Source organism: Falco punctatus, assembly GCF_963210335.1.
Source record: "Falco punctatus genome assembly, chromosome: 3".
NCBI classification, from domain to species: Eukaryota; Metazoa; Chordata; class Aves; order Falconiformes; family Falconidae; genus Falco; species Falco punctatus.
In genome coordinates this window covers 42,619,518-42,642,870 of record NC_137582.1, presented here as the reverse complement: position 1 = coordinate 42,642,870, position 23,353 = coordinate 42,619,518, and the positions used below count along the sequence as shown (strand labels likewise).

Here is a 23,353-nt window from a genome sequence, read left to right as displayed (position 1 = left end):
ATACTCCAATGATATTATTGCCCAAGGAAGATACTGTCAGCCTCCTCCTTTCTATCTACACTGAACAGCTTGACTCACTTTTTTACTCCAGAGGCAACTTCTGAACCATTAGAAAACACTCAATTCATGCTTGCACTAACTTGTTTATAAAATACAAGTTTTCATCTGTTAGGCTCTTTTGAGGTTTTGTTTTTTAAAAATTGTTTTGTTTTGAACAGGGATAAAGATTATCACTTGAGGACCTACAAATCTGTGGTTATGGCTAACAAACTGATAGACTGGTTGATTGCACAGGCAAGTATTCATCTTTTGGATTTAAGTATGTTTTGCATTTAAATTCTAAGTTACTGATGTATTAAGCAGAATAACATGCAGACACTTTGTCTAAGGGTTATTGGAACAGCCTCTGTAAGTGTAATCCTCTTAAACTAGTAAAGTAAAAGCAATCAGCCATCAGCAGCCATGCTGCTCATCCCTGTGGTGCTTATCTTCCTTATTTGCAATTGAACTTTAAATGTTTTAATGAGACTTAGCTTTGTGATTCAGCATGTAACACTGTTCATGGCTTAAAATGAAATGGATAGGCTCTGAAAAACTCTGAATTACTAACTAAATGGACAAAAGTCAGTACCAATTTGCTGTCATCAATTCTGTTTTATTTTCAGTGAACTAGGAACAAGAACAAGGTATCCTGTCCACTCAGTCAACATGCATAAGTTTTATAAAATAAAAGTTAAAAACTTTGACGCTTTCAGATTCTTTAATGTTAAATTTTTATGGAGAATGCAGTGTTGCTAAAATGTTTACATTTATTTGTGACTATGAAGAAGTATACCATATAAAGGTCCCTTCCAACCCAAACTGTTTTATGATAAACATGCATGTATTGTTTTATATGTATGCTATAAATGTATATATGAAGGTGGCAGTGGTAAATATAATCTTTAACCGTTGTCAGCCTTGTGAAGTTATGCCATTGTGCATAGTATCCATCTTGGTGCTACATTAAAATATATTAAAAATATGCTGCGGTTTAATAGGGGGATTGCCGGACAAGGGAGGAAGCTATGATATTCGGCGTAGCTCTTTGTGATAATGGATTTATGCACCATGGTAAGTAAGTACATTCTGTACAAGGTACGCTTACCTTTTGTTTAATGCTGTTTACATAGCTGGAAGGAAATGCAGGGGCTGGTAGAGATATTACAGAAGGGATAGAAAGTTCTTTCATTGTATTGCTAAAGAGACCTGTGCTACTGTCTTCCGAAAAAAAAAAAAAAAAAAAAAAGTTATTGTATACTCTGAAAATCAGTTCCAGTCAATTTTAAAACATGTACTGAGGAATTAATCTTCTAAAGTATTTAGGAGGGGGCAGTTTTATTAGCCACTTTGAAAGAAATTTCTTAAGATAGTAACACATATTTGGACAGGTGAGACAGTAACATTTAGGAAATATGTAGGAAAGAAAGGAGACATCTGGGGGGGAATGAAGGGAGTATGGAGGAGCATGACTTTAAAAAAGTGAAATAGTGACAACGGGAGAAAGTGGAGTGTAGAAAAATGGGAAAATGATAAGGACAATAGCGAAGAAAGAAGGAGGGAGACGAGAGCAGAAGTGTGTGCAGTACCAAAAATGAGGTGAACAACGTCATGTTCAATACCATCACAGGGAAGATTTCAGTGAAAGGATTGAAGCAGTAGGTAACTTACTGAAATGAAGAGAGGAAGAAATTATTTTCTCATCAGCTTGTTTAGAGAAGGAGGGAGAATTAACTTCCTGTCTGGCATTGTTCATTCTTTTTCCTTTCACTTTTAAACATACAAACTGCATACATCTGCTGTTCTAGTTGCTTCTACATCCCCACCAAACCCATTTCTAATACTGAACCTGACATGTTTCACCACCTGGAGAGTGCCAGAACTTGGTGGTAAGCATCTCCAGCAGTTTTCCAGAAGCACTTTTCAAAATCATGTTTTAAAATTCTTTTTAAGAAGAAAACTTTTGCTTGAACATTTTCACTAAAACTGTTTCGGGCTAATGTGTCATCCTCAGCTTGGTGGAATCCAGATGTTGTTGAAAATGAGCTTAGTGATACCTATCTGGAACGGATCCAAATAAAAATGTTGTTCACATTAAAAATTAAGATTTTCCTAGATTCACGCAGAAAAATAGTTTGCTAGCATTTAATATGTGTATGCATTTTTGGTATTTTCCAAAAGATGAAAGATTATATTAAAAAAATTAACAAAAAGGATTAATATGTGTGGTTTTGTATTATACAGTGTTAGAGAAAAGCGAATTTAAAGATGAACCACTGCTGTTCCGTTTTTATGCGGATGAAGAAATGGAAGGGTCAAATATGAAGCAGAGACTCATGAAACATGATCTGAAAGTAGTGGAAAATGTCATAGCCAAGTCATTACTGGTGCGTGAAACCCAATGAAAGTATGCTTTGATGAATGAAAAAAATGATTGTCGTGACAATATATTAGCACTGTGTATTGTTATTTAATGGAGATATACTTTAGCTCTTCTTTCTGAACACTGTTTTGAACAATTTTGTTTTTCAGATTAAATCTAATGAAGGCACCTATGGTTTTGGTTTAGAAGATAAAAACAAGGTGCCAATTATTAAAGTGGTGGAGAAAGGATCAAATGCTGAGGTATCAAGTATTACAAATTATCTTCCCTGTTTTATTCACTTGATCACAGGTGTATGTTTTGTACATCAGTTTGCAAAATATGTAGTAGTAGAAGGTAACAACAACAACTTTCCAGGAAAGCTGTGGTTATGAATCTTTTTTTTCCTCCTTTTTTTCTTTCCTTTTTTTTCTTTTCTTTTTTTTTTTTTTTTTTTTTTTTTGTTTAAAATATTGTTCTGACCATTATCAACACTCATTTTCTGCTCAGGTAAATTGTTATGTTGAGCGGTGATATAAAATTTATCATTTTATTTTTGTACATTTTATAATATTCCAGTGATGACATTAATCATGAGTAGAATAAACATTTTTGGTAGAATATGAAATGAATACAAAGCTCGTCTGTGAGTCACACTTGATATATTTCATAAAAAAGGATGTGTCAAGCTTTGGATAAAGTTTAGAATTTGACAATCTGAATGAGTAAATTGCAGCCTTTCTGTTTGTTAGTATTGCTTTAGATACTTTTTGGTTAAATTCATATTCTACTGAACTGCATGGGAGTCTCTATACATGTAAAGATAAAGAATGGGTCTTTTCCATGAGAGAAAAAAATTGAACCTGGATCTCAAGCCTTTCTAAATCTCATATTGGAATAGAAATTTCAGATGAAAATAGATACAACAAATCAATAATATAATACAGTCACAGAGCCACACAAGAGTGATTTATAGCAGTCAGGTTTTGCTGTGATCTCAGACAGTGCTAAAGCTTAGCCTGTGCCCTGAGCTGCTCTGTGTACTCCTGCCATCCAGCTGGTTACAGTTCCTTTCTTGTTAGACCAGAGTTTAAAAACTCTATGCAGTTTGGCTTGCCATACCTTTGGCTCAAAAGCCATGAAACGTTTGAGGATATTGTTTTGGTTTGGAACTTAATAAATACTAACTTACTAAAATATTAATCAGGTCTTTCCTTATGAAAATAAGCTTTAGTTCCTTTGGAGAATGATGGATGGACAAATTAGGTAATGTCATAAAAAATAAACTGCCTCAAGCTATAGTGTTAATTATTACAAGTATTAATTGATATTGCAATACTGTCATAAAATCTTGATTAAGACTAGTCTTGTATTTTGATCTCTTCAGAATGAATATTTACTGTACCCTTCATATTAGTTTAACCAGTTCTAGAAATGTTTTGTGGTTTAAGTCTTTTGCACATGGTAATTGAAGGAGGCGTAAAGAATGTACAGGAAAGATGTGTGTCATTATTTCTATTGGGATTTCATGCCAGCAGAAGAAAACATAATGTTAGTGGTTATAAAAAACAAACATATACACAACTGCTTTTGTTTTCTAGATGGCAGGCTTGGAGGTTGGGAAAAAAATCTTTGCCATTAACGGTGACCTGGTTTTTCTGCGTCCCTTCAGTGAAGTGGATTGCTTCCTAAAAGCATGTTTAAACAGCAGAAAGCCCCTGCGGGTTCTTGTGAGCACCAAACCACGGGAGTAAGTTGACATTCCTTTGGGGGAATTTTTACAAACTACAGTTGAAGTGAATTTTAAAGGATTGGTGGAACTTCAGACAGCACTACTGTAAAGTTATTTGAAATGCTGTATCTAATCTGACTTTGTAAGGTCAAGCAATTTGATATGCTTTGATTTTGTTTTATTACATTTGACAGTCAGCAAAAGTGAAACACAAGTGCTTCAGTTCATCAGCTCTGCCACTTTAAATACCTGCAGGAGCCACAAGAGAACATGAAGTTTCCCTGACTATATGAACTGGTTTGATCACTTACCTCTCACTGTGTTTATTAAACAAGTTCCTCTGTCTGGGGATTAGTTGCTAGTTTGGCAGAAGTTGGACTCTGTGATCTAATTGGCCACTTCAGCATGTGTGCTGGTTGTGTTAACAGCAGGAGCAAGTAAACAGCTCTCCACCTTTATGTAACAGATGCGTTTCTGTTTTGACCATTCCTACCTAAATGCAATTTTTGTTACGTTAAAGAAATACAAAATGAGGCCTAATGGCTGGGTTCAGTAAGTATGTAAATGAGTATAGGTCTATTAATAAAGTTAATACAGTTGTTACTAGTTTATACATATGAAAGGAAGAGGAAAGTAAGAAACAGTGGTCAGGAGAAATTTTGATCAAATTTTGCAGGGTAAGGAGGAACCATCCACTCTTACCAGATAGCGCAAAGTACCTTGGAAGTGAGTCTGGTTCAGTGGTGGAGTGGAGACACATTTCTCCTGTTATGCAATGGAATGCATATGGCACCCAGAAAGGGGAAAAGAGCAAAGAAAGAAATATGGCATAAAGATGACCATCTGGACAGATACTCCGAGAAAACACCCAAACAAACAAAAACAACAACAACAAAAAATTTCCTCAAACCAGTAGAAGATAGTGTTTAGCAAACATAAAAGGCATATACTTGGCCTTTCTTTAATGTAGATCTTGGTTTAATTTGACACATCTTGCCTGTAAAAATATGGGTGGATTTCAAGATTAACAGAGATGATCTAGTGAATGAGGAGTTCAGAGGGGTTGAAGAATTTGCTTCTCAGTGCTGCCTGCTTTTTGTCAGGAGCTGCTGCTAGCACAACTGTGTTGGCAGAAGAGACGATTCTTTCCTAAATTCTTGGCCTAAATTGCCAGTGATGGTCTTTCATAGCTCATTAGCATGTTCACAAAACATTTTCAGAATGAAACCATATAGATTGTATCAACTTAATTAATATATAAGTATACTAAATGATGCTATACTTTGGAAAATATTTCAAATTAAAATCTATTAAGCTCAAGAATATTCTAATATTTTTTAAAAATGTGTAGACTTCAGTGGGTTTTGGATCTCACCTCTGCTGATAATCATCTCCAAATACTAAACATCATGTATACCAGAAAAAAACAAAGGTACAAGAAATGATGCAGTGATGCTATTCAAAACCACCTGTAAATGAAGTTTATTACAGTCCAAATCTAAAATCACTTTTCAGCATCAATTTGAATTTGTCTGCTTTTGCACTGACAAATGGAGCTTGTAGCAAAGATCCCTTAAGTAATAAGGAAGCTGGCTCTGGAAGTAAAGGCTGCAAAGTTGAATGAGTGCACTGTTATGCATGACCTAACTAGCTCTGATTAGGGCTAATGCAGCTGTGTTGCTTTTCCTGGAACCTGAGCTGATATCATGCAGATATGCTAGCTTACTTTGGGTGAGCTCAGGGCTTCATTTTAAGGAGCAAATGTGAATTTTGATTCTCAGAACTGCTTTTGTTGGTTATGTTTGTCAGTAGGCATATCATTGTTGCACTAAGACCCAGCAGGAGTGCAGCACAATGTGCTTACAAGTTATATGAACAGTAGTAGCCAATTCTTGCTTTACAAAACCCAGTACTTTCTATAGGTGCTAGAAGAAAACTGCAACAAAATATTTTTTCAATAAAACTCACCAAGCAGACACTTCGATGGTAACAAATTGTAATATGGATCTAGTCTCTGCAGTCTAATGCAGTTCTTTTGTCAAGGCTTGCCGTGATCTGTGGTCCCCAGGTTCTGTCCTCTTAGCTGAGAGACTGCCTGCCTTCCCAGAGCTTTCAGTGTTCTGTGCTGTGGCAACTTACCCAAACTGCGGTCCCTTTGGGAGGAATTTTAAAGCCGTGGTGCTTAGGTTGTAATTGGCATATTGAATTTCCCTGCAAAATAGTATTGCCTTCTTCTGACTGGTTTTGTTATCTCACTTCGCTCTGATTTCTGATGTCAGTGGTACAAAGTGTCTGGAATATGAGCGATGCTGAATCTGAGACTGTGAAGTGAATGAAAGTGGGGCATCTTGCACCCTTTTAACCTACTTATTGTTGTCCACTTTTATCTTGAATAACAAAATGCTACCTTTTGCTACATTCATGTCGAATGTTTGCTTGTATCAGGACAGTGAAGATTCCTGATTCTGCAGATGGACTTGGATTCCAAATCCGAGGATTTGGCCCATCAGTTGTCCATGCTGTTGGGAGAGGTAAGAGCTGTCAATGGCAGTGGTAAACAGATACTTCATGTCTAAGTGGCATGGCTGAGATAAATCCAAATTAGGTCCAGTGATTCAGCTGAGATTCTTTGTTTCTCTTAAAGTAACATACAGTATTAAATAAAACCAAATAAGATTATTTTGTGTTCTTATACTTTGTAAGCATTGGATAGTTTTTCTGGCTTTTGACAAATGTAGGGAAGTTAAGGCTGTGCATTCTTTTAGACTAAGGAATAGCTGTTGGATGCAAAATCACCTCCAATAAATGAGTGTTGGGAACCACTCACTTCCTGAACATTAATTTGTTAGGTAGCCATGTGGTTCTGCAGTGTTCTGAAAACATTTTACAGAAAATGCACTTTTCACAGATCTTTTCAAGGGTACTAGTAATCTAGTCTGTCTTAGTAATTGCAGTGTTTCCTCTAAACACTGTTTTGTCCATTTTGTGATGGGATTGTCAAATGCTTGCCATCCCTAACTCAGTATGTTATTGACTGGTACACTAGCAATAAAAGTCCTTCTGCAAAGAAGCATTCTTTGTTGCTGTCACATGTTGTTAGCGGTGGAGCCAACTAACACTGTATTTTCAGCTATTGTGGGGCAGTTTTGTCTTCTCCCCCTCCCCCCTCCCTTTTGTAATTGAGGAATTTAAAGTGAACAGATCTGCAAAGCAGCTAGATTTGAACAAAGCTGATGACTCTTTTTCTAGGCTGTGGTGCCAGAAATTAGGTTTTCAAGAGAAAGTAATAAACCACAGACTGTTGAGCTGATGTGATAATTGTTTCTGCACCTGGATCTCAATTCAACTGCCTATCCTTATTCATTAAGTACATACTTTATTCCAATTAGCCTCAACAATATGTAAGTGCTTGCTTGTGTGGTTTGCTAAACCTGAAAGATTTTAAGCATATGCTTAAATACTTTGCTGAATTGGGACCTTGAGTTTTTTGAAGAAATGGTATGGTTTTTTTGGAGAGAGAGAGAGATGTAATAAGGCCTATTTAAACGTTTATTTTTAAATCTTTTTTTGGGAAGCGATCAATAGCTCGTAATGGTGTCATTTCCAAAGACTTTATTTGATACTGCATTTAAAATGCAGCTCTCATCTAACCTGATAGTACCTAAAATGAAGGAAATCCAGGTATATTATTTAAGCTATTTCCTTGTCAAGTCTGCTCAGCTGACAAGTCATGACAAGCTTTTCTATTTGTCAGCCCTGCAAATTCAGTCTAGCCTTTTCTTTTACAGGAGCTAGCTTCTGCATCTCTGCCTTGCAGTCTCTAGGCAATAGAGAATGTTCAGGTAGCTGGAACTAAGGCCATACTCCAACAGGCTGTCTTTCAAGACTGGGCTTGAGTCACACTGAAAAGACCTGGAGACAGCTGCTATTTTCGTAGTACCTATTCAATGCATAGAAGATTTTCCCAAGGTGGTTATTCCAGTGTGAAAATAAATTGTCAAACCGTCTATTTTATGTTGCTCAAAGAGAAAGTTTTGGTGTTGTTGGTTTTTTTTTCTCAAACAAAACAAACAAAAAAATTGAGATCTCTTACTTGATTATCTTTGCGTATTTTGATTAAATCTGTAAAGCACTCTGTTATAAAAGAGTTGGTAAAAAGATTAAAATAAGAACAAGATCCTTGGGAATGCCTTTGGATTTGGGTATTTTGCTTAGTGTTTAACAAGAAACACTAGTATGCTCTGATACTTCTTTATGGATTATCAGAAAGCTGCTGTTTTATATTTAAAACACAGACATCTAAAGTAGTCAAGATGCTCATAAGCTTGCGGCATATAAAAAAAATCACAATAAAAGTGGTCTATGTTATAATTAGTGAGTTTCAAGCTGGAGCCTTTTTATCCTTTTAAAATCCTTTTCTTTAAGACAGAATTTCCACACTGTCATATCACTAATCGACATTTGTTTTATAAAACAGCCTTTAGAAAAAAGTGTGATCTCTTTTTATGGAATCATCTGCTGGGGAACTCCATTTTCTTGGAGTCTAGCTGACTGCAGAAGCATCCTGTGGTCAGAGGAGCTAAGTAAGAGCCAGTGAGAGCAGATTCTGATTTAAAAATCAGGCTTTTGGACTGAAAGCTCTAAAGGAGATGTTTAGGAAAAGAAGTCTGTTATCTGTGTGGGTTTATTTAATAGGAACGGTGGCAGCTGCAGCAGGTCTTCATCCTGGCCAATGCATAATCAAAGTGAATGGAATTAATGTTAGCAAAGAGACTCATGCAAGTGTTATCGCTCATGTCACGGCTTGCAGGAAGTACAGACGGCCAATGCAGGTATGTCTCACTTCATACCCTTGCAGATTTTCTTCTTTTTTTTTTTTTTTCTTTTTGTCAAAGTAAACAGCGTACTCTCTATCTTTGTCCACATCTGTTGTGTTTGAATGGGATGAGGGGAAAGGAGTGGTGAATAAAAGTGAAGGGAGGCCAGTTGAAGTAGTGAAGTTAAAGATTACTCAATATATTGCTGATGTTCGAGGTCTATTTAATTTCTCCATTGAAATAAATATAAAGCTACAGCTCTTTTTTTTCTCATATGGTATTTTTAAAGGATTATTTCAAGTGTTTCTGCAGTTCTGTGCAGAAAGCATTATGAGGTATATTCTCATTGTGATGGAGAGGGATTTACACAGCTCTCTGCCAGCTCAGCAGCAGGAGAATGCAATGCAAAAAAGCTGATCTTCTTCCAGGATTTTGTAACACTTCAGCACATAGCAGAGTGCACATATTCCACCTATAAAAGTCTCTGTCTTCCCATTGCATCCCAATCTTGGGAATAAACATACATTCAAGGACTCAAAATTTATCTTTTTTTTTTAATACAAACATGCAATTTTTGTTATCTTTTTCACATTAGTTTAGGAGAAAAATCTCAGGATCCAAGGCAAAAAATTTAAGAAGAAAACAAAACCAGCTGGATTCTGTAATGTAATTTTTCCAAGTTCCTGCAAATTTTTCATGAACTGTGATTCAGTATCATTAATTAACTTCACAAATGCTTCCAGTACATGTTAATTGAGAAGAAAAATCCAATTAAAATCAAGAGTGAAATCCTTCTCCCACACCAACTGCATAGATATGAGATAAGAATTACAAGTAAGAGGTAGTTAGAACTGTGTCATGCAAATACAGTCTTTATGGAAGTGTTTGGACATTTGTGGTTGAACTCTAATACAGAATTTAAGTTGTTACTTACCACATTAAGATCAAGCCCACCTATTCTTTAAAGGAAGATGCACTCTAGTAAAGAGAGGGTGTTTTGTGCACTAGTAGCATAACTGGCTAGAATAATAGATAAGTTAAATTCTTTATAGCAGGTGTGTTCTCTCTGAGTGCAACTGTAGAGTTCCTATAGGGATTAGTGACAACCAGAGAGGACTGATTAATGTTGGCTGGCATGAATGCCTTGACATGCAAAGTTACTTTGTTTTTTTAATCCACTTGTGTAATATGTTGGAGTATTTAACACTTTTTCCTATACAGAGTATTTATTTCAATCTTAAAAAGCAGCTATCACAATTCAGCAAATCACAAATAACTAAAATCCCTCAGACTGACAAGAAAAACTTCATTTAGGATGTAGCGCTATCAAATGCTATGGGAGAAGTGTCTAGACTGAAATAGATGGCAGTTTTCCCATGGGTGTCAAGACAGCTGAAATTTCATTTCCTATTCAGAAGTTTGAGTTTTTAATTATTGGGAAGATGATTATGGATTTCTCCTATTTTGTAAGTACAGTGCATTAGCTCATTTAATTAATATCAATTTAATATTTCAGTCTCTCCTGTCATTGGCAATTGCATAATTGAAAGGGAACTTTTTCTGTTTCCTGCATATTCCACTTCTCAGGGTGAGGACTCTTCCTGATTGCCTGGAGCATGAAGTTTCATTTCAGATTCTTGCAGTGTGAATAACTGAGTAACTTCTTTTGGACAGTGTTTATATTATTTCTGTCTTGTCTGGAAAAAGAAAATTGAAAGCAGATTTTACTTCTTAGAATTACAATTTCTTTGCAGTGATACTTATCATGCTGTGACAATTTTATGCTTAGTTTGTGCCTCTGTAATGGTTTTGGAGACCATTGCTCCAAATCATACTGCATTCTATCTTCTGTTAAATTTGGAGAAACAGACTACCAGTTTAAGTTGTTACTCCTTCTATTAGGTCATATTAAGATCAAATAAGTTCAGTGCCATTGAGTGAAAAGTAGAGCATGGATGAATTTAGGAAACAGTATCTTAGTCATACAAAAATATAGTTATCTATGATTAATGGGGTAAAGATAGCAGCTGAATATTGTATGTTAGAGAAGCATAATCAGATGTGCTTGGGATTTTGCGTGAAAATTGTAGCATTTGGCTTAAACTTTTGCTATCATTGCTTAACTTTGAACTCTTCCACAAACAACTTTTTAAAGTCTGTGAATTAGGATTAGTCATAGTCATGCCATTTATTCTGCTGTAGCTGTTGGAGAGGGAGTGATAAGCTGACTGCTAAGCTGCTTTTGAAGGGTAAGGGTAAGAGAAGAAGTAGTCTGGAGATGGCATGCTTGATAGGCCCTTCCACAAGGATATGATGGGCGTGTGGCTGAGTAACAAAGGGGGGAAAACAAGATCTAAGGCATATGTGTGGCTTCTTTATAGGTTGTATGACCAAGCCACTATTCCTGTGCTCATGTGTCACTCAGCTGCATGAGATGCAGGATTTCCAGGGCCTGTGATTCTGTCTTTTTTGGGGGTTTTGCTAAGCTGGGGCAAAAATAAGGAACATCTAGTAAAATAACTGTAGTAAAGGCAAGTATAAGTAATGAAGGCTGTAGCGTATATTTTTCTTGCCAGTGGCACATGGGTGATAGATTAACTGGACACAGCATATCTTTGTTCGGTAGATGCACAGCAGATTTAGCAAGACAAAAATCGGTTCTCTTTATTTCTTCACAACTTCTTGTCTCAAATACTTTTCAATGTGCAGTTTGATTTGAAATGCCTTATATTATATTTGGCAGAGACATGAAACTGATGGATGTCACGGTATCACAGACCTCATATTGTCTCATGATAGTACATTCTGAAATAAAAAGCTGACAAAATACCTCAGATGGTTTTGGAGAACACCAAAATTCTCTGTAGTTTTAAAAAAATGATTATAAACTTGGAGCTCAGAAGGCAGTAAAGCTACTAATAATCAGGGAATTAAAGCAAATATTTCATGTTTGAGAGCAATGAAATAAGTTGCTACCAATTGTACTTGCAAAGTTTTTCCTAGCTGTCTTTTTTTTGTTTGGTGTTTTTAGCAAGATTCTATACAGTGGGTTTACAACAGCATTGAAAGTGCACAGGAAGATCTTCAGAAAACAAACACCAAGCCCTCTGGAGATGATGGAGGAGATGCCTTTGACTGCAAAGTGGAAGGTATGTGATGCTTGTTTTGATTTTGTTGTTGATCAGAACGTTTGTGTAGTAGCAAGAAAAATACAGGCAGTAGTTTTGTTTTCAGAGAGGAAGTTGCAAGCAGACTGTAAGGTGCATTTTACGTAATGATTTGCTTTTTCATGCATTCTAAACATGTAAATTTAATTTGCCATTCTCTAAAAATTATTATATTTCCCATTTTGAGAAAAAGCTTCTGTGAACACTTTCGGGAAAATCTGTTCAATTTTCATTCATAGGATGCATAATCCTAGGAATTACCTAATCTGTTTTCACTACTGGTAATCATTTAAGGCTAAATTAGATGCATTAGTCACTACTGCACAAGAAATAACAGATCAGTTATCCTTCAGATTATTTTCAGGCAATTAACATTTAGATAAAGCTGCACTCATATGCATCATGGTAATTAAAGCGACAGTTAATGTGAACTGTATTTATGTTCTCTGGGTAAATGCTGATACTGTGATTTCATTTCTGGATGTTGACAGTTTTTTCATGGTAATTTTCTTCTAGTTTATTTAAAGTTCTTAGTTTTCCCTTTTTTGGTTGTTTTTTTTTTTAATGTTTCTGGATTATAAATGAAATTAAATTAGTCCCTTCAATAACTGTTTCTAAAGAGAGACTACTGTGACTTGTCTGTTCATGCCTTTTTAGCAATCTAGTATTTTAACATCCATAAACCCACTGGTGTTCTGATTTTTAAATTATTCAGCTGGTAGGTAGGTTTTTTGATGAGCATTTTAAAATAGAATGATCAGAGTATACCTGTTACTAGAATGTTTGCCTGTGTCCTTTTCAGTTTGTTTAATGACCAGCCCTCCTCAACTGATTTGTGTTATTTTCTTTATTCTAGAGGTAATTGACAAATTTAACACTATGGCAATAATTGATGGGAAGAAGGATCATGTGAGTCTCACTGTTGACAATGTTCATCTGGAGTATGGGGTGGTTTATGAGTATGACAGCACAGCTGGAATAAAGTGCCACGTGTTAGAAAAAATGATTGAACCAAAGGGATTTTTCAGCTTGACTGCAAAGGTATGAAGCAAATTTTATATGTATTAATTCTTACTATGCTTAATACCAATGGACTGACATCTGTCTTGCTTATTCTTAGGATTATATGTATTTTATTTAGTATCTTACAATTGGTCACCTTTATACCTTTGACATTTTGGAGAATGATTGTGCATTCAGGAAGCAAACTAAGTTATGGCGTGGTTAAAAATTGAGCCTCTAAACTGGAAAAAATATAAAAGAACTTTAAGGTCTTCCGTTCCTCCTGCCCCCCTCCCTTTTTTCTTAATTATCAAAGAAAACTTGAAAGAAAGTCATAGATTCACTGATATGTCAAAACTTGGTGAAAGTAGGCTGTAGTTTCCAAAAGTTACTTAATCTCATCAGGACTGCATGTTCAACTTTTAAAATTTGTTTCAGTAGAAGGAGTAGCACAAGCTCTGTCTTTTCTGTGTTTGAAAGTAAAAAAAAGCTGTACATATACAGGTGCAAAATCACAGAGGAAGAAAAAGAAAAAGTGCAACTTTAAAATTTACTTTGGAGTTTTTATTTTGTGAATATTCCAAATAGTAAAATCTGTGATTGCTGTGAATGGGATGTGAAATTTTGTATATATATAATACTGTCTGGGTCAGATTGACAAATATTGTAGTAATACAGCTCTCTTACTAAGTTTGTTTTCATCTTTTCACACACATACGCATGCTAGCAAAGCACAATTAATAAAAGTATGAAAGCCCTTTTTCTTTACTTTTGGAGAGTGTATTGATCCCTGCAAATTTCTTTTTCTGTTGATATTTCCATCAGAAGTGTAAACTAAAGTACTGATCTTTTACTGAAATGACTGAGACATGGGCAGAGGTTTCTTTTCCCTGACTTCACTTTGGAGCCAGTCAGGTTGATAGACAGGGGAGTAACTTCTTGAACCAGCACCGCAAGATTTGCTAGAGCTGGTCTAGTCAATGCTTCAGGTTGTTGGCCTTAAAGATGTTAATTCTTGCTGTAATTACAATTTCATATAAATTTTTTAAGTTACTACTTTCTAACTGCTTATGAAATACTTTTCCATTCTTGTATATAGAGTAGTTAAGTGAAGGAGTACTTCCAGAACACTGATTCTGGCTTTAAATAATGCAGTGTCATCACCCTTAGTGATTAGGCTGACTAATTAAATATTTAGAAACTATTAGAAAACAATAAGGAGATGTAATGTGACTGTGTTAGAATAATGTAGTGTTTATATCAAGTGATAGTGGTCTAAATGACTACAAAAGGTCCAGTGGTAGAAAAATCAGGTCCCTTAACTCAAAGGCAATAATAAAGAGTGTCATAGGACTTCATCAATGCAAATGGTTTTAAATGATGTAAGCATAAACTTCTCTGTATGTTCAGTGGGGTCTTATGCTTCTCTCCATATGCTTCCTTCTCTCTATGCTGTGTATTTGTTGCTGCTTGGCATTAGGCAATGAAGTAATCCTGCCCTGCTTTCCTATACTGTGCAAATCTTTGTGTTAATTATTATGACGAGAAAGTATGCAAACTTGTGCTGCAAAAGTTACTGGATTTGAATGCACTTATTTTAATGCACAGCTGCAAAAAAAAAACCCACTTGAATTATTTGAATTTGTATTATTGATTAAACCTGACATAAAGGAAGCTTAAAAGTATGACCAAAGTGACTGCGGGGTTTTAGTAGAGTAATTGAACGCTGTAGCAGAAGAGTTAAAGGCTTAATTCATCCTGCTGGGGACCTGTAGAAAAACATTTCTCAGGACCTAGTAATTTATAATCTGTGACTTCTTAAAAACTTCAGGTTTTGCACTCCAAAATTTCTGTATGTTGTCATTTTTTTCAAAACTCCTCGGTCCAGCTTATAAATCATATATTCTATCTGTGATCGCGAATAGTTAATAATGAACTGTAGCAGAAGTGAATTACAGACATGAGTCTCATGATAGATTAATACTGTATGTGTTGTTTGTCCACACTTCTTTGAGTATCTCTAAAATGTGAGCCTTTCCTTATTTAGGTGCCTTAATATGGATTTTGGGTGCCTTTCTTAGAAAGCCGTTTTGGGGTGTTTTTTCAAACCAATCTTCAGAGTTGGGCCCAACCAGCATCTCCCAAGTTCCCCAACACAAACTTCAATGCTTGAAATGTAAATCTGACTCCAAAAAAAGGGCTATATACTACCCTCATCTCTGCAACATGCCTTTTTTTCCTCAGTTTTCTATCACCATCACTTGCTGGCTCTATTTCCATCATAGCAAGACTTCAGTCTTTGCTGGGCAGTATAGCTTATTCCGTTTCCTGTTTATATATGCAGAATGTACAAGAGGATAGCACTCAGTTTTCTTGCATGCTTTTTCAACGTGTTAGTATTGCTTATACTGCCAGACCAAAGTTTTGCTACAAGTAATGAATTAATATATCAGCTTTGCAACGTGTCCTGTTCAAGGAAATACAGCAGACAATGTATTTCAGAGGAGCTATAACGGTTACATTAGTAGTAAATTAGTAGTAAACCCATTATCAGACAATGTCATGAGAAGCCAAATAAAAGTAGTTATTATGTGTATAACTTCTGCAGGAGATAGATTTAAAAAAACTGTTTGCTTCCCAAGTTTCATTAATTGTTGTTATGCAGCATTGCCTGTAATGTTAAAAGGCAACTGATTAACATGCTTTTCAGCTTTAGTTGTAAGGGATTATAAGTAAGGGGTTAAGAGGTTATCCTAATCATCATATTTCATAACGTACTGCTCTCGTTTCTATTGTCTTAGATTCTTGAAGCACTGGCAAAAAGCGATGAACATTTTGTGCAGAATTGCAACAGCCTCAATTCCTTAAATGAAGTGATCCCCACTGAGCTTCAAAGTAAATTCAGTGTCATTTGCAGTGAGAAAATTGAGCATATCTACCGAAGAATCTCTAGTTATAAAAAGGTATGACCGACATGTCCTAACCTTGTTGATATTGGTCTTTTAAGGGAAAAACAGGGGAATGTGGTACAGTTTGGACGTTTAGAGTTCAAACATACTGAATGTTTGAATATTCAAAATGTCTATTGCAATGGCAAAAATATGGCTGAGAGTTTAGCTATTTTGAGGTGTGACTGCTTAAACTGAGTAATTGCATAAACTGTGTTCAAACTGTGCTCTTTATGATCTTTATGATCCCTTTTTTTAGTCACTGGGTAGATTGTATCCTTTCTTGTTTACTGTGTTCAGTTGTAGATACAATCAACTGCATATTTCCCACAAAAGGCCCAGCATTCTTGTAAATGCCTTAAACCAATACTCTAGTGAATTTGCAGATGTTAACTAAAAATGAAGCAATAACAGCAAACTTGTTTTTTTCCTTCTAATGCATCTTAATTTTAAATAACAAATTGTTGCCCTTTTATTCATCTTCTATGCCCTTCAAATTGGTATGACTTTTTCTAGCATTACTGTTAACAGTAATAGCTCTGTAAATTGTTAGATTAACTTGGGTTAATAAAACATGATAGCATGGAAAAAAGAAGGTGCTGCCTTTCATACACTTGAAATCTAAATTAATGAGATGTGAATTAATAAATAACCCAGAGTATGACCTCGAGTTGCTGTCGGTGTATTTCTCTATAGTTGTATATCTGAGCAGGGCATAAATGAATCAACCATTTGCCAATTTGCTAATGGAAACTTATTTTCTCACCCTGGCTTCTGGTTCTTCTCCCAAACAACCTAAGCCTTGGGAGTTTGGAGCTAGTTTGAAATAGGCCCAGAATGGCTACATAGAACTGGCTCTGCCCTGTCTTATCTCAGTTGGGGATCTCAGCTGGAACATTTACAAACTGGTCTGTCCTGAGAGTTAATATGCAAAAAATTGTAAAGAAAAACAGAAAAAAAAAAGGAAAAAGAGGTTCAATGTAGAATTCACACAATTCTACAAGTTGCATGGAAAAGAGCAGATACTGTTTTCTTGTTTTTCAAAGCAAAAGGAGGGAAAACTATAAGGAAAACATCAGTAGGATGAAGGCAAAAAAGCAGCTTTCCAAAGACTTTTCAGGGTGCTTTTGGACAGGAAATGGAATAAACTGAGGAGTCACTGAAGAGGACATCAAAAACATATTAATACTGCATTACCAAACATTCATTCTCTCTTGTTTGCCTGAATTATAAACCTCTGTGGTTTCAATTTGATTACAAATCAATATATTTTTTAAAAAAATAATAAACTAGTTAGTCTTAACATTAATAATAATGTATTTAGAGTTCGAGTAACGTGTAGGTGGTTTATACCTTTTCTGTAGCAAAAATATTGAGCACGATATATAATCTCTTTACTGGAGGCCAAGGCAATAAATGAAATTTTGTTGTGTTATGCTGGATATGAAATGGACAGCCTCAGGGAAGTTTTTGTAGAGCTTATACTGTTTAGAAGCAGATATTGCTGATATAAACTGCACTTTCAAGCTCATCTTCTCAAAAATCAGTAGTTTCACAGTTACAGCTCTTAATGACAATTAGTAAACACAAGTGAATTTCAGGAATAGGTATGTCATTTTCTTGGCAAGGTAAAGGTAACCATAGTTACAGGAGAGTTCTGGAGTGCCTGAGCCCAGCTTGGCTCCTGGTTTCACTGTGAAAGTTCAAATTCTATAAATAGAAACTCTGCAGATTTCTGCAGTTCCTACTATTATTATTATCAGAACATTTTGCTCATAATAGATCTCAAGTCCAGTGCCATGAGTCCCAGATGTTTCTCAACACATATATGAAAAGAATTTTGGGCCTGACTTATGACCTGATTAAATTGTAGCCAGGCATTCGGTCTCTCTGGAGCAGGATGTGTGGGAGATTGAGATGTGAAATATGTACTGCTTGCAGGAACATTTTCATCATTGAATGTCCTTAGTGCCCTTCTTAACTATTTGTACATTCTTCAGCCTTCAAGTAATTCCATAATTGGATTTCTTGTAATCTTCCAGATCTTGTTCTGATATAAAGATTTAAATGTAATTAATCAGTCAAATGTTCATCTGGCTGGAGTAATATGACACCAAAACAAACAAAAATTTACATCCCAGCACAAAAACCTTTTATTACTCAGAAGGGACATACCTTTGTTCAACTGAAGTGTTAGTCAAAACTTGACTGATTGAATTTGTACTGACATTTATTTGGGAAGGAACTTTGCAAGTTAACTTTGAAACTATTCTTATGCATGATCTATGCTCCATAGCTGAGGTAGGTCTGCGCAGTATTTTGACTGGAGAGACAGGGTGATTAAAATAACGGGGACTTTGAACTGATTATGTCTTTTCCAGAAAAAATCCTCCCCTAACCACAAACTGCACTGGAAAGGGGAAAAGGACATGTTTAGACAAAAATCCTACTTGTGACTGACAAGTCTCTTTTCCGATGGGAGAGCTCGATCTCATGACTTTTAGGATTCTGAAGTGGATGTATTTTCTGAATGTCCAAACTTAGTATGGTTTAGTCTTAGCCATTTTGGGTTGACATATCTCATCTTAAAAACCAAAAACCTCCAAGCCTGTTCAAGAGTGTGTACAAAATTTCAGGTGTTATAGTGAAAAAGATATGAAAGCACTGTATTAGAATTAGACCATAAAATGGGTGTGTGTGTGTGTGTAGGGTGGGGGGTGGGGGGGGTGGGAATTTTCATAATTGCTGAACTGATACATAGGTGAGAGAAGAGGAGGTGGACTAGCAAAGTCTGTAAATGGTGTTTGCAGTTTTTATGATCCAGTGTTTATCAGCTTCACAGAATCATTCAAAATCACAGAATAGGTGAGGTTGGAAGGGACCTCTGGAGGTATTGTCCAACCCCCCTGTTCAAGTGGGACCACCTAGAGATGGTTGCCCAGTACCGTGTCCAGATGGCTTTTGAGTATCTCCAAGGAGAGAGGTCTGACAACTGCTCTGGCCAAGCTGTGCAAGTGCTTAGTCACCCTCACAGTGAGAAAATGTTTCCTGATGTTCAGAGGAAACAGCTGTGTTTTGATTTGTACCCATTGCCTCTGGTCCTGTCACTGGGCACCATTGAAAAGAGCCTGGCTCCATCATCTTTGCATCCTCCCTTCAGGTTTTTGAACACATTGATGAGATCCCCCTGAGCCTTCTTTTCTCCGGCAGAACAGTTCCAGCTCTATCAGCCTTTTCTTATGGGAGATGCTCCATTCCCTTAATCATCTTGTGGCCTTTTGCTGGAGACTCTCCAGTATGTCCATGCCTGTCTATTTCTGGGAAGCCCAGAATGGGACATTGTACACCAGGTGTGGCCTCACCAGTGCTGAGTAGAGGAGCAGTATCACCTTTCTCCACCTGCTGGCAGCACCTCTCCTAATGCAGCCCAGGGAACCATTAGCATGGACTTCATCCTTCCTGAATATGAAATTCGTAATTCATGGCTTCCGATTCTGTCTTTATTACAGCTTCAGGCAAAAAAATCAGATTTTTTTGCAAGACATTGACTTGAAAACATCTATGTCAGCAGGTGTTTATAAATGTCATATGTAGTACAGCACTGGATCATAGAGCATTTCCAATCTTTCTTCCCAGGGGGACACAATATTTTATTACGTTGCAAGGGAAATAAATTCTGTCTCCTTTTTACAAGGCTGTTTACATTTGTAAATACAATTTACTTCAACCCCCCTCAAAAATAGAAAATGAAAAATATTTTTCTTTCTCTTGTAAAGATGGAAATCATGAAGTCAAGTCATCTGAAGTCAAGGATGCCTGGAATATACTAAACTTTTGTTTTCTATTCAGGTACACAAGTTTTGTCAACCAAGTACTGATGCATCCTAAGCTGTTAATAAAAATTTTGTTTTCTTTCTCACTTCCAGTTTTCAAGAGTATTAAAAAACAGAGCTTGGCCTACCTTCAAACAAGCTAAGTCAAAGATTTCACCACTTCACAGCAGTGATTTCTGTCCAACCAATTGCCACATCAATGTGATGGAAGTGTCTTACCCTAAAACCTTAACTTCCCTTGGTAGTGCCTTTGGTGTACAATTAGACAGCAGAAAACATTTTTCCCATGAAAAGGAAAACAAAGGCGCTGATCAAGGTAAGTCAGTTGAGCTTGAAAGAGCTACTATTGGTGCTTCAGATAATACAGCCTTAAGAGGTAACTGGTTTAGGTTTATGTCCCAAATATTAAAACTAAGGACATGGCTTTATGAAATTCCTCTAGTATGATACTTTAGGTTTATTTTTAAAGCGTAATAAAAAGCAGTCATAAATCCACAATAATTTTCCCTCAAGTAGCTTGACTTTGATATGCCAAATGAAATGCAAAATTAAATATATGAAGTTTTAAGCAAGACAGTATTTCAATGTTTGTTAGGTTTTCTACTAATTTCAAAAAGTATGTTGAAAAAAAGTTAATGTTGTAACCTCTTTGGATTATTCCCAGGTAAACTGAATCCCATGATTTATGTCCAACATACCATTACTACTATGGCTGCTCCTTCAGGACAGTCTCTTGGCCAGCAAGAGGGCCATGGTCTGAGGTACCTCTTAAAAGAAGAAGATTTAGAAACACAAGATGTCTATCAAAAGTTGCTGTTCAAATTACAAGCTGCACTGAAAGAGGTGGAAACATGTGTCTGTCAAATAGACGAGTAAGTAAATGTTACCATCTGGACCTGCCTTTAATTTTTTCATTGAAGATACTGGTAAACCTGGGTGTCCTTTTTGCGTAGTGTGAGACCAATGTTGACTTTAGATATAATTGAAGGTAAAGAATTTACGTGTAGGTAATATTATATTTTGTTGCTTTTCCCAGTGTCCCTGATTTTTTCCCACTCTAGTTTGTAGCTTTTGTCTAAAATGTGGAAATGTTAATTGTTTTAAAATGAGAGAAATATGAGACCCACACGACATCTGTAATTTCACTAGGAATGGGAACAAAGGGCAGAGGTACAGAAACAGCTTTTTTTGAACTCTTCAGGTACTGAAGAGAATAGTCCCGAAGATAAACTTTTAGGTAAAGCATTTTTCACCCATAGGAAGATTATTAGTTTGTTAGACATTTTTCAGAAACAAATTGGCCTTAATGAAGAGCTATGGATCTAGGGAGGGCCACTTTTGAATGATGAGGATACTTGACTTGAATGTAGAGACCCAGAGTCTCACCACAGTTTGTCCTCATTCATGACAAGGATTTAAAACTTGCTTTTCCATTTGTGAGGTAAGACTGCTGGGCTATTTACTGTCTCGGGATGAGGATGAAGAAGGGTGATAGGTCTTTCAGTTTTGGAAGATTCCATATGTAGTGCAAATGTCAGAAGTTACTAATTTTGAAAATACAAATAACACAATTTTGGGGGTTTAAAAGACTATTTTTCATTATCTCCACTTTGATAAAGTGGTATATCATTGCTTCTCCTGGTATTTTGAAGACTGTACAATCATTTATCCTTTCATAGTTACTTCAGAGTGGGAAATTTTTGTACTTTTCTAGTGGTAACATGATGTAATAGTTACACAGTAGTAAGTAATTGTAATGTATTACATACTGCGATAGGAATGAGAGTAAGTGGTCTCAGATTTTTTATGGAAAACATTGTTTTCTGTGCCTTTATGTAGTTCTGCTAATTATCATGCTGAATATGAAGTCAGTTAATTAAATTTAAGATAATTTCAGTGCTTGGGTGCACTTAAAAATAACTGACTGTAAAGCCTGTGTTGTCACTCTTCCTTTAAGGAAGTCAGAAAATTACATGTGAAAGATGAATCAATAATTCAGGAAGTTCCAGTTCCCAGTCTGCCACACCTTTCCTATCCATTCTCTTGAGCCCATGATGCAAAAGCACAGGAACTTCAGAACCTTTCTTTCATACACATGTGTAAATAAATACACGCATACACATGTATATGCTGTGCGTACAGATACATACATATGTTAATTTTGAGAGTCACACAGTTGTGACAGTAAACATAAGGGTTTACTTTCTTTTCTGTCATAAATTTCCTGTACACTGACCTTGTAGCAGATTCTGTATAAGGTGCACAGATTTATATAGCAAATTTTACCTTTTGCTATTTGTAAGACTGAGATTTTTCATACTTTATTCCTCACAGACTTTGAGTGGACTGCCACTGCATTATTGCTGTGGAGGAAAGCAGTTCTATACAGGAAACAGGATAGCCGAGGGACCTACATAATATTGCTGAACAGGGAAGAGGGAAGCTGGGACTGTCTGGGTGTGAGCAGTTCAGCAGTATGTGGTGTATCACAATAGAACATAGTTACAACTACTAATTAATTATTGAGAGAAAAGTTAGAATTACTAAGAAACAAAAGATAGAGTAGTAAGATAAGATAATCAAACAGCCGTGTGTTAATTACAAATATTTGTACTTCGGCAGCTAGAGGAAATGCTTGAACATACCTATCCTTGAACTTTATGAAGACTGTAGAACTTCTGTTTTCTGTTACAACATAGCAACAATAAAATTGATGTCTTTACTGAATTGCTTATAATTGTAAGCAATCCTCACTATTACGATTTTCTCGGGACAGAAAATATGAACATGCCATCACAATTCTAAATTTATATGATATTGAATAATAGAATAACCGACCTTTGGTACCCTTTATAACAGTACTGTTGAAAAACTTTTGCTTTCCATGTTACTAGGTGTTTCTGCTCTGTGTTGAGGTCAGTAATGGTCTCTCTCTCAACTCCCAGAATCATGGGGCAGTGTTACCTGCCCAGCCTCTCCTGTCTGTTAGTGAATGAAAATGAACTGAAAAAAAGTGCTTCACCTGAAGAGCAGGTCTGTGAGAGCTTGTGGATTATGGGAAGGGAATGTCTAAGAGAAGGTTGTGTACTCCTACATTAACTTCATAATAACTTTTGTCATGGCTCATTGATGAGATTGCATTGTATAAGAAATGCAGTCCTGATGGAGAGGGAAAGAGAGATACACACACACAAAAGGTATATATCCCCTTTTTGTAGCCTCTTAAAGTTCCACTGACGACTCATTCAAATAGTTTAATAGTATGCCAGTACTTCTTTAGTACCATTGCTAGATGCCCACCATTGATGCTAGTTATTATATAGAAATAAGTCCTCCCAGTTGTGTTCCATGTGGTGCCTCTTTCACATGCAGTCTGTCTATCCCACCTATGTTTTGGAAACATGTCTGTTGGGAGTATACAAGAGACTTGAACACTTTCTGAGCCTCTGTGGG

At 36.1% G+C, this 23,353-nt stretch overlaps 1 protein-coding gene across 2 annotated transcripts in view; it reads left to right on the top strand.

Moving 5' to 3' along the window:
* Positions 1–23,353, top strand: part of PREX2 (phosphatidylinositol-3,4,5-trisphosphate dependent Rac exchange factor 2) — a 181,093-nt gene that overhangs the window by 86,726 nt on the left and 71,014 nt on the right. For both annotated transcript variants that reach the window (XM_080380377.1, XM_080380376.1), the window contains 12 exons: positions 219–294; positions 1,041–1,113; positions 2,284–2,426; positions 2,572–2,664; positions 4,003–4,151; positions 6,579–6,664; positions 8,829–8,965; positions 11,982–12,099; positions 12,974–13,158; positions 15,921–16,082; positions 19,994–20,216; positions 20,565–20,772. In XM_080380377.1, the coding sequence (XP_080236503.1) occupies positions 219–294; positions 1,041–1,113; positions 2,284–2,426; positions 2,572–2,664; positions 4,003–4,151; positions 6,579–6,664; positions 8,829–8,965; positions 11,982–12,099; positions 12,974–13,158; positions 15,921–16,082; positions 19,994–20,216; positions 20,565–20,772 (1,653 nt within the window). The remainder of the gene's footprint in view (positions 1–218; positions 295–1,040; positions 1,114–2,283; positions 2,427–2,571; positions 2,665–4,002; positions 4,152–6,578; positions 6,665–8,828; positions 8,966–11,981; positions 12,100–12,973; positions 13,159–15,920; positions 16,083–19,993; positions 20,217–20,564; positions 20,773–23,353) is intronic.